General features: G+C 36.1%; 1 protein-coding gene across 3 annotated transcripts in view; it reads right to left on the bottom strand.

The window, feature by feature from the left end:
• The window catches only part of LOC117413444 (follistatin-related protein 5-like), a 104,811-nt gene extending 92,677 nt beyond the window's left edge, over window positions 1-12,134 (bottom strand). Inside the window, exons 1-2 of one of the 3 annotated variants that reach the window (XM_058997002.1) lie at window positions 12,072-12,134; window positions 7,531-7,666 (exon numbers count right to left, since the gene is read on the bottom strand). In XM_058997002.1, the coding sequence (XP_058852985.1) occupies window positions 7,531-7,656 (126 nt within the window). In that variant the 5' untranslated portion in view covers window positions 7,657-7,666; window positions 12,072-12,134. Of the gene's footprint in view, window positions 1-7,530; window positions 7,667-11,871 lie in introns of all 3 variants that reach the window. The other 2 variants (XM_034908828.2, XM_034908829.2) reach the window with 2 other exon arrangements.
• Window positions 12,135-12,464: the final 330 nt, after the last annotated feature.

Genomic DNA, 12,464 nt, shown 5'->3' with positions numbered 1-12,464 from the left:
AAAATCAGTTATGTAAATGTAGTCGTTTACAATCTACATGCAAGTCTCTCTTTTCAGCAGCTTGCAGTGATCCTGCCATCTACCTGTTTCCTGTAGTTATCTTCACACAGTGTTTAGGGGAGTGGCAGGACTCGTTATTACAGCATCTCAACAATGTTGTAATGTTGGTCCTGTGTACTTTATGTTATAAATCTTACATATGAGATGTGTGGATAAAGCATAGAAAAACAAAATCTCAATATAGACTTTCAAAGCGGAAACTACATGTTAATAAGGGAATTTTTAGTTTTAGTTTTTTTTTTTGTGTGAACCAAAAATAAAGTATCCCTGGGAGCACAATCTAAGGGAAACATCATATCAGATTGAATGGATTGTAAAAGTAAATTGTATGTGTAAAAATATCTCTATAGTTGATATGAATAGAGGTTAAAACCATGTAACTAAGACATGCTTAAAAATAGGGCAGCCCCAGCAGATCATAGGCCAAAGTGAATCAATTTATAACACTAAAAATATAGTCGCAAGCCAAAAGGGGTTTATGAGATAAAAACAGTTTAAGAAGTGGTGAAAGCAGATTTGTCCATTCATATGCACTCCCATCACTGGGATGCATTATAAGGAATCTGGACTTTCGGATTGTTTTATTCAAAGATTATAGTAATCCTTTGGAGAATCTGCTCTGAAATTAATTGGAGGAGAGGTATTTGATGCCCGTAATACCTGAATGGCATTTAAAGTTCACATAGCAAGATATATAATGAGAATATTTGAGTAATCACTAAATCATGTTATTAAACTGAAGCTTCTTTCAACAGTATCTCATTTATAAATCAGCAGGAGGTTTTATAATTAAATTCAGAGATTAAAAAAGTAGGTTTCACTAGGCTCAGAAACTACAGTACATTTGTTCCAACAGCTTCGCTTTGCTGTAAATGTAAGAGAATGCCTGTTTTATTAGTATCAGTCTGAGAGACCAAGAATCTACCAAAAAAAAAAAAATGTTTTTTTTTAAAAAACACACATTTGTTAATATCTTCTGTATAGTTTTCACAGTTATGTGATTTCTACATTTCAGAGAAAACCTTAAGTAGTGACATCTTCAGAACTTAAATTTTGTCTAAAGGCCACAGCTAATGATGCCATTGGAAGCACTTTAGTTTTGGTACAAAGCTGTTAAGGCAAACGCCTCCTCACAGGAACTTCTTGGTAAAAGTTCTCAGCTGCAGTATATACTTTCCCTGTACTAGCAAAAAGTTGTATTTATTCAGTGCACTACCTCTGTCCACTAGGCTGATTTCTGCCGCAGATAAATGCTGCTGACAAACTGCCTGCGTGTATTACTTTCTGCTGTTCCGAAGGGCCTCATTTCACTAAATCATGTTCTTGTCACTAGAATAACATAGGAGCCTCCCCATCTCTTATTCCTAACCACGTTTATAGTTCAATCAGAAAATAACACACGATAAACAGGACCCTGCCCATCACAACCGGGCAAACCTCATTACACCATGACCATATGCCCAAAAAGGTTAGCTGGGATCATATGTAATGTTTAATTAAATGTTTTGTGAATAGAGCAGGGGAGAAATGTTCGATTCTTCTCCACTCTAAACTGCCTGTCATCACGTACAGAATTTGGATAATTGAGTGCCCAAACGATGAGTTTGTCAGTGCCTTTATGAATCTACCTGGAGAGAGTCTAAACCCAGTTTGATGCATGAAATTACTGTAAACATACATGCTTAGGTTGCCCGTCTCTGATGAGTTCACTGCAGCTATAATCGAATCAGGAATTTAAGAATATATGTTTTTTGGTTTGCTTTGTATTGTCAGTAGAAATAGTACCAGCCATCAAACTCCAGTCGGTTATAGATTTGTGAAGAGATACTAGGATAAAACTGCTTGCTCTTCACGTACAACTAAAAAAGGGACAAACAAATTCAACAATTACAAAGCCTCAAGCCTAGGATATACTGGCAAATATACACATTGTGTTCTGATTACTCTTTCAGTCTCTAACCTTGTTATGCTTTCTTATAAAATGATAGCAGTGCTTGCAACAGTTGTGATGTTGTCTGGTCTGCGGTCTACATTCCGATAATAACCATGTGACAGTAAATGCAGCTCTCATAAGGAAACCACACTGCTGTAATCTAATGATGCAAAAGGTGTGTCTCTTCCATATTAATAAACACCAGCAGCATTATTTATAATAATCCGGATCCATATTTTAAACACTCATAGATATCAATGCAAATTTCATAAAAACTGTCTACTTGACTAAAGGCGTTGATTTGAAAACCTATACCTATATATTTTGTATTATTTAACATAATAATAATAGTGTTTCCCATTTTTAGCACTGTAGTCTGGAGCCATAGGTAGAAGACAGTGCAAGTACTAGTGTAATGGCATTATGGGGTAAATGGGAGACATGACCATACCATCTTATTACTGACTCTGTGGTTTAAAGGTACACCTTATAAGGAGAGAGCACTGTAATAATTAATATGGATCAACTGGCAAATCAGTTAAATATACCTTCACTTGGTTGCTTCAAGTTCCACCAAGCCTCTTAACAAAAGACTCTGTAAGTAAATGTAATTCAATGCATATAAATGTACAAGTTTTGTGTTATTTGAAACCTCAACTCAGTCTGATTTGCATTCACATTAGCAAGAAGGAGTGCAAAACATCCTCCACACAGACGGCTCAGAACTGCTTTTCTCTTCGTTCTCTGAATAGATTGAGAGTACTACCTGGCTGTCAACCATCTCAATTGCACAGAAGGACCATAAGGGAATATTATTACATGTTGTATCATTAGTAAGTGAAAGGAAACACACTATGTGTAAATGATATTCAGTGATTATTCTTATTAATAATACAACATCTGCTTCTTCACATTATTTCCTCTATCTCATCTACCAGATATAAAAATACATATTCAATTGCCACTTAAGAAAAAGAAGAATGCTGTAAACTGTGAAACAAGTGTGAATGAGCTCCCAAGTGTCTTCTATTCAAAGTCTAAAAACCTGAAGCATTAACAAACCCAACTATGTCACTTTCTATCAAATCTGTTACCTGTGTTACATATTTTTGTTTTTACTAAGAAGCTTTTCTTTTACTTTATTTGGGTTATTAAAAAAGAAAAGAAAAAGAAGAACATTTTATTGAACAGTTTAAGCGCCATGCCTTTTTCAATCTGGAGGGCAGATTGTTTCATAATCACAGACTCCATGCTGGAATGGACTGGCATAGTGCAGGTGGCTTGGAAGATGAACCAAGGTTTTGCTATATGCATGCAACAGTGTATATAGCAGTGGCCACAAATGTTATGTTACCTTACAGGTTCCATTTATTCCACATTCTAGCCCTCAATGTGGCTTAGAACAGCTACTCTGTGTGTGTGTGTGTGTGTGCCCGGTGCTTCAGAGTTAAAATGTGATGAATATGTCTCTCTAAACTTATGTGCTCATCCATTAATAATGCCCAGACTTGTTCAATTCCCAGTGACTTTTGAATCACAAAAGCCAGTGTCTGTTTGTCCACTGACCTCTGAAAATGAGATTTATTTTTTTGTGTCAGTTTGGGGATATGTATAAAAGCGCAGGTGTTATTTGAAACACATATTGCCCTCATTGTGTATAGGCATGCTTTTCCATTTGCATCTCAACTGATTGATCCAAGATGAATCATGCAGCTGGACCATGAACCAAAACACCCTTTCAGAGAGAAGGTGGTGCAGCGCTCTGTTGAATGTATGAGCCTCTTCCTCTCTCAAATTGAAATGCACACTTTGTGTCATTAGCCTGGGCTGTTTCACAAACTCAGATGACTGCTAACCACTCTGTATTGGAGGTAAAGCAATACAGCAATGGATGTTAAGAAGTCTGCTAGAAGTCCATATGTTTGGCTGCTATAGTTGTGATGGGTTTCCTTAGTGCTGCATGAGCATTGCATTGGGTACAGTACAGCAGTGCAAGCATAAGCACTATGAAACCTCATAGAACTACAGCAACTAAACACACACACATATTTATTTATTATATATATATATATATATATATATATATATATATATATATATATATATATTGCATTATTCCACTGAACGCTTTTGTTCACTGCCTGACAGCATGGGATAGTGTGAATAAAGTCTTATATTAGGTCTTGGCTGAACCAATTACAGCACTGTATTGTATCAACTGACAACATATAAATTAAAGAAATAACACCTAAGACGGCTCTTGAAATGCAATTGTCTCGCCTAAGACTAGTTCCAAACATACAAAATTGTACACCCAGCAAACCAACGACTTCAAGCAGACTGCCTCAAACCAAGCTGCCCCCCATTGGCTCCAGTGACAGACCAGAACATTCGATCAATACGTTTCTCCAAAGAAAGCTGACTGATAATGCATGCCAAGCGTTCTGCAGCTATTGCATCAGCTGCTCAGCACTGTGTGGCATTGTTGATTGCAAATAAATAAATAAATACACACACAAATGCTATATGTTTAGTTGCTGTAGTTCTATGAGGTTTCATAGTGCTTATGCTTGCACTGCTGTACTGTACCCAATGCAATGCTCATGCAGCACTTAGGAAACCCATCACAACTATAGCAGCCAAACATATGGACTTCTAGCAGACCTCTTAACATCCATTGCTGTATTGCTTTACCTCCAATACAGAGTGGTTAGCAGTCATCTGAGTTTGTGAAACAGCGCAGGCTAATGACACAAAGTGTGCATTTCAATTTGAGAGAGGGAGAGGCTCATACATTCAACAGAGCGCTGCACCACCTTCTCTCTGAAAGGGTGTTTTGGATCATGGTCCAGCTGCATGATTCATCTTGGATCAATCAGTTGAGATGCAAATGGAAAAGCATGCCTATACACAATGAGGGCAATATGTGTTACAAATAACACCTGCGCTTTTATACATATCCCCAAACTGACACAAAAAAATAAATCTCATTTTCAGAGGTCAGTGGACAAACACAATTGTTCATAGATGAAAACAGACACTGGCTTTTGTGATTCAAAAGTCACTGGGAATTGAACAAGTCTGGGCATTATTAATGGATGAGCACAGAAGTTAGAGATAAACATATTCATCACATTTGAACTCTGAAGCACCTGGCACACACACACACACACACACACACACACACACACACACACACAACTTGACTTCCCCTGTATGAACAGATTTATGTCATGCCAAGCTTCTTTTACAGTTTAACACATGTTTATAAAAACAGAGACAAAACAAAAAGCAACATTAATTTGTTTTATAGCCCAAAGCAGGAAGGCATTACCAGGAAAATCACAAGATGTTTACTGCTTTTTTTTTTTTTTTTTTAAACACTTAGGAGGTATCAGGTGGCAATTTCAGATTACATTTGGGAGAGGGTATGTCTAAAGTACTACAACTCATTGCACAGCTGCACACTGACACAGCTTTCATTACTTCTTTTGAGTGATTTCGAGGTTACGTGAACAGCAGGTAATAAACAAAGTGTCAAGTCAGTAGATTGCGATGGATTGCAGTGATGCAGACCTGATGACTCCCAAAAGCCAAATTGTGGCGTGCAAATGCAGTCTCTGCGACAGCTACTGTATAGAGGGCCTTTCACTACTGTCATCGAGGGAGCAATCCCTTAGAATAGGTTAAATGTGCTTGCAGATTATGCAGTTGTAAAGGGTATCATGTTTTTTCACCATGGTTATACTATGCATTTACCATAGTTTATCAAAGAATTGGGATGTTTTTTATATGCTTTACAATGCTTTCATTATGCTTTACAATGTTTTCATCACTTTGCCACGATTTTACTACAGCTTTTAAATGGGGTATGGTTGCAAATGATCATATAAAGCAAAATTACCTAAATAAAATAATTAAGTAAATGAATATCTAAATAATATACACAGGTAACTAAATACTGTGTATACTATTTCAACCATGTGCACTATTTTCTAATCCTATTCTGATATAGTACATCTAATAGTTTTTATTTTTCTATTTTTTAACTGTTCATTGTTAATATCCTTGGAATCAAACCAGTGCGCTTTTGAAAGATATCAACTAAAATCCTATTAACTAATTAACGTTCACATCAAAAGATTTTATACACAACAGCAGCCAGTGAGAGGAAGTTTCTTTCCTAAAAAGTCAGTCCACCGAGAAGTGGGAAAGATTACCGACCAAACTATTCAGCACTTAACTCTTGGCTCCTTAACTGGCACAAAGCACCTTGATATATTCCAGGAATTGAATAAGCCAAACCTTGTTTTTCCCCCCTGGATCCCTTGTAAAACTGTCTGAAAAAAACTGACATATCCAGATCATCAACAACTTGGAATTCCACACAAGTGACAAGCCCACAGTAATGCACTGCTGATACGCTTAATTGCACTAAGCAATGGGCAATGATTCCAAGAGATATTTGTGTTGTTCTGCAGGGTGAAATGTTTCAGTGCATTCGCTGCATTTTGAGAGATGTTCCTAACAAGGTATATTAATCTGAAACAATGGATCACTTAGCAGCAAATATTCTGTTATACTTCTTACCCAACTCCCAGAAAAGCCAGGAAAATCAATGTACTCAAGTCTAAAAGCAGAACGTACTGCTGGTAAAGCCCAAGTGATTTTAATGGAGAAACCATACAGCCATCAAAACAGTAGGGTATGGAAAAGAATACAAATTGTTTCTTGAGAAGACTTCCAAGTATTGCCATTAGAAGAATGTGTTTTAGATGTGCATATACTACTTATTTTAGAAATGTAACAGTTTTTTAAATAATTTTAACTATTTTATCACTATCCTAGTATTCTATCACCATAATACAATACAAAACTGCATTTCATAAAACAGCTTAAATCAATAATCAAAAGCATGCAAAGTAACATTAATAACTGGCTTCCCGATACTAAGTTTATGATTTTGAGTTCAGAGAATTACATTTATTATTCAACCTTCATCACCTAGTTTTTTTTGTTGTTTTTTTTTAAATGTATAAACCTTAAACAAAAGAAATGTTTGAAACTGCTGTTCCATGAAAAGATACACTAGTGTGCGAACGTATTAGAACAGCCCATTGCTTCTGTTTGAATTTGTTGTGCATGTGAAATCAAAACCACTGTTAATGAAAAAATGTCAAAATTAGTGATTTCCTAATTTAACTGATGACTTTAATATGCCACACATGAAATTAATTTAAAATAGTAAGATAAAAGAAACACATAGCCACAAATGTTAAAATGCATGACATGTTTTAGAAGTTGTTTAAGATGCCTAATTAAAGCACAAAGTGGTCTAACATGGGCACACATGAGTGCCTACTATTTCTTACTGACCGGATACTGAAATTCTCACACCCTGAAGTTTTCCTGCAGATAGGCATATAAAGGATATAAAAGGATATAAATGACAAATCTTGAGGTGTTCTAAAAAAGAAATGCATACAATACTGTATTAACAAACATCAGTCATTCAGTGTGCTCTTTAGTGGACTTACCTCATGTTGAAATCTCCCTGAAGTCTGGCCAGGCTTTTTTTCTGTATCCTTGTCCATCCATCCTTTTGCCACCCCAAGGGAAACCCCCAGCAGTAAGAGAATTGCCCAAAGTCTCTGTGAGTTCATCAGTTCCACTCTGTTATAAACAAGATGACAACTGTCAGATAGGATCATACCCAGCATACAGCTCAATGTATAAAAAACATCCCATTGGCAAAGAACTGTCTCGACACGTCATGCGAACACTAAATAACTTGGACGTATAGCATTTATACCATCGCCACTGCGGCTGCACTCAGGGAGTTAATTGCTGATATGATAGTCCTCCAAACATATGCTTTGGTTTTCTGTTGCCTTAATAAAGGTCACATTAAAAAGGGGTTTTGTCTGTAAATGCTCTACCTTTGGGATCAAATTATGCATGCTGTTTATTGCTGCTCACTAAAATGTAAAATAAAAATCTTTCAGTCCTGTTCTTAGTCCCAAATTGATGAGGCATCACAAAAACAAAACAAAAAACCTGAGACTAGAAATAAAACACTACTGCATGGCAGGGGGGCTGGACAGGGTAATGTGGTCCATACATATGCAACTTAGCGCACCTCCAGCCTATATATATATATATATATACACACACACACACACACAACACAAAACAGATAAGGGTATTTTATGGAGATATTTTGTGTGAATTCAACTGAAAAACACAACATTCACTTGAGGTTTTACTAGAAAATAGACTAATTGCAAAAAAAATCCTTTTACTTTACCAACCTTTGGAAAGCAACCTCTCCATTAGTTTTCAGCCCTTAAATTGAAGCTAAAAAACTTTTGCGGTTGGAGGCGACTTGCCTGACCTTAAAAGGACATCTGACATGACAGCCCACATTATTTTATTGCAACAGCTAACCAAATACAAAGCAATTGTGCAATTGGCTGATTCCAGCTGTATTTAGGAAATCTGCACAGATCACTAGGGTAATCTGGGGTAAATATGAGGCAGGCAGATTCCATTGCAGAACAAATATTTTTCTAGAACCTAAGGTGTTGACTACATGTGTCTGTGAAGCACATGGTCCTGCGTGTGTCTAGGTTTCCATCTTATTTCAACTTTAATAAATGCTTCAGTGTTTGTTTTTGTGATTGCTCCATTTAGTTATAACACTGTGTGCTGTGAACAATCTGGGACCAGTCAAACATAAACAGAGAGAAGTGATTCATTTTAATTGCCAGTTAATCCATCCTATTCCCAGCTGATTAGTTACCAGTTCAAATTTAATAGGTAGGAACTGTTAGCAGAATAATGCAATGTTGTGTAAAATGCCTATTAAAATACAGCAATTACCTTGCAATAATTACATTATTTAATATGGGACTCTCCATTTAGAAGTGGCATCACGATGTAAGGTTCTGCACTTATAGGATATTCAGATCATTTATCTGTACTCATGATATGATAAAGGTGCCAGAAAAGTGTACTAAAGAGAGAAAAAAAAGTCAGATCAACATATGTCTGAAAATGTGAAAGCTAAATATTGTCTTTACACACTTTTAATATTTATGATGGCATATTGTTGTCTGGGGTATTCAGACAGCAAATCAATGCATTAAAAAATAGACATTTTCTTTAAAGAGTAGACATTTTAAAAGGCAAACTCAAAGCCATTGCCATTTTACTTGTATCATATCTTATTAAACAGAATATTACACTATAAAAAGGCTGGAAGGTAGGTCTCTGGTGTAGTAGAATGTATGACATTTAGTACCAATTTGCAATAATAGATAAAGAAAGGGATTAGGAACCAGTCTTTATTATTATTTCTTCTAAGCCCTCATGTAAACTTAACTAGAGCATATTACTGAAATGCGCCCATCTGAAAGTTTAAGATAAAGCCTTCACACTTCAGTTTAGCTATATGGTGCAGCGCCTCTAACTGCTGCAGTTCAGGAAAATGCAATTCACCACCTCAGAATAAGGCTTCACTCAATTTCACAGAGCAAAGTGAAAGCCAATAAAGCTGGCATAATATCCAAAGCCTGATGATATTTATCACGACTGGCTTGCTTGTTATAAATGTGGCGTTGAGTTACAAAGATTAAATCACGAATTCTGTTGAGACAGAAAAGTATGCCCAGACTGGTAATTTGACCATATCTCATGACAATGTGGGGGGAAATACAATTTTTGATAATTTTTCGACATTGGCCGTTCAAGACTTTGACTACTGGCTCCTTATCATATCTTAAGTGTTTTCATTTCTTTATTCTTTCAGGATGTGCAATAAAATTAACCTTACAATAAAAAAACCCCACAAATTAAGTCTAGTAAGTAATTATACAGTACCAGCTGTCTATTATTTAAACCCAAAAAAAGGACACAAGTTTAATATGTTATCTTTGCAGTCGATGTAGCTGATCTCGGAGATTACTGATAGCTGTGTAGCTACAGTAGGTCTTGTTATTTCGTTATCATTACTGATTTCTCACGGGTTCTCTGGTTGAGCATGGATCAAGGAATACACTAACAAAAAAGCCTTCAACACGTATATTTTCTTCAACAGACCCAAACAATCATATATATATATATATATATATATATATATATATATATATATATAGATACACACACACAGTATATCCTTGTCAATAATAGCATGTACATTCCTACGGTTCTTGGACGGCTAGTTCTCCTGAAGAAAAGGCATACTAATGCAATAATTTCAGAACCCGGACAGTGGACAGCTCCTTAACGAGCTTGTGCCGATGACAACACGGCGGGTGCACCACGTGAAGTACCACTTTTTTATTTTCGCTTTTCCACCGATTGTCTTGTCACCGAATAATAATGGTGATTACTATAAAACTGAACATACCGCTTACAATATTGTAATCATTTTAAAAAATGACAAATTAAAAATGTCACATTTTAAATGAAGGTGATAGTCATTGAATTTACAGTATGAGAAGTATTTATTTTAAATATAGTATAACAAAACACAAACAGGAAAATAGATTAAATGTTTGTTGCAGTTGTCATATCTATATTTCAAGTATGTTATGTATGTATTATGATTTGAGTATAGCACTGCTGTATATTAAAAGAAGAATGAGAAAGGAGAAACTCTTCCAGATGAAATGTGAAGGGTGCCTTGCTGTCGTATCACTCAATACCTCTTCTCAAAAGCTTGTATTTCTATAGTGCAATTTCACAGGGACACGTTTTCTGATGGTCAGGGAATATCGAGATTAATTTGACATGAAGGAAGCCTTGAATCGTGTTAATCTGCATTAAAGCTGCCGTCTGTTTCAAGACCGTCCCCCGTGCCGTGTTAAAAAGTCAAACTACTAATTCGGGGATTCTATCGGAGAATGTGACAATATGAGCCGCTCAGTGCTCTTATTCCGTCCTCGTGTTAAACAAACCTAACACACTTAAAAACGCTATAATATAATAACTGTATCTGTGGTATACTGTCTCTATCCACTAAAGCGACATCGTGTATGCCCCCCCAAGCATATACAGCTATGGTCAAAAGTGTTGCATCCCTTGGAAATGAACATGATTTAGATAATGTATTTAACATGACGTAATTAATGAGACTACAACATGATATTGCAAACGTCGATCAGAAGCCATAATAGTATTACAGTATGTCATGTTAGATTTGGAAATGTCTTTTTTTCCCAAAGCGGTATATAAATTCAATATGTTAACGTAATATTACTCAGCAGGTTTCATTCGACTTTATGTTAATTGTTAATTCTATAGGGTGATGCAAAACTTTTGGCCACAGCTGTACATGCTTGCTCTCAGATTCACACCACACACAGAGAGCTCGTAATACAATCACGTTTAAGCAAACGTGTTGAAGAGGAGCAATACTTAAGTACGTGATTGTATCAACAGCCATTTATCAAAAAACAAATAAGCACCTGCTTTGCTGAAAGCAGGCATGGGACTATGAATATAAATGTGTTTGCACAGCTCAGGATGCACATACCGGAGACGTTTCACCCTACTGTCAGCATTGATAACACATCGTTCAATACGTGTACGGTATTTGCAATAACCTAATGTTTTGTATAGTAAACCAACGCCGTCCTAGCAAAATTCATTAAGGATCCCTTAATCTTTAGTATACTTTCTACAGATTAATACAGACCTACACTTAGAAGATAACATAACAAATAACGAAATGCCTCATGCGTATATGTTTATTATTATCAGTATTAGTATTTTATATTGTTTTCATAAACGAGAGAATAAACAATCCTCACGGATTTATTTTCTTGTTCGCTTTCCATGCTTCATTCTTTAAAAAACCGTCAAGGTTTCCCTACCTGTAGTATTCCACTGGTGTTGAAAAAGAAATACAACTAATTAGCCACAGAGCTCAAATCAAGATGCCAAAACACCCTCTTAGTTCCACCGGCACCCAGTATGCAGATAAGTATAATGTGCGACAACCACCGTTAATTAGGCTTGGGTAATATGATGAAAATCGTGTTAACACTCCAAACTGCAGCTCAGCTCAGCTCACCACAGCGAGGAATGCTGCTACCTTCTGCCGCTTGTCCTATTTCAGCAGCTCGAGACCAGACTCGTTTTGACGTCATGCATTGCATATTGATTAGCTGCATGTTCCGCCCAGTAATTGACACTTGTGTGCGCATTTTGCGGACCACCGGCTTTGGATTAATGAGTGATTGTTTTAGTATAGCGAATCATAGTTTTACAAGATAGTAACCATAGAAATTATTGATTTTTTTGTTCTTCTTCTTTATTAAATTTTTTGTTGTTACCAAATTATGTGTTTGGACCATTTTTATTTCAGAGTAACATTAAACATTACATACAAAAAGAAAATCATGCTAATTGCTTATCCTAAAAGAGAATGTCATAATGTTTTACCTAAACGAAATCAAATAAACAC

This window comes from Acipenser ruthenus, chromosome 23 (assembly GCF_902713425.1).
Source record: "Acipenser ruthenus chromosome 23, fAciRut3.2 maternal haplotype, whole genome shotgun sequence".
Taxonomy (NCBI): Eukaryota; Metazoa; Chordata; class Actinopteri; order Acipenseriformes; family Acipenseridae; genus Acipenser; species Acipenser ruthenus.
The sequence above is the reverse complement of the archived record's forward strand: the minus strand, read 5'-3'. Positions and strand labels throughout refer to the sequence as shown.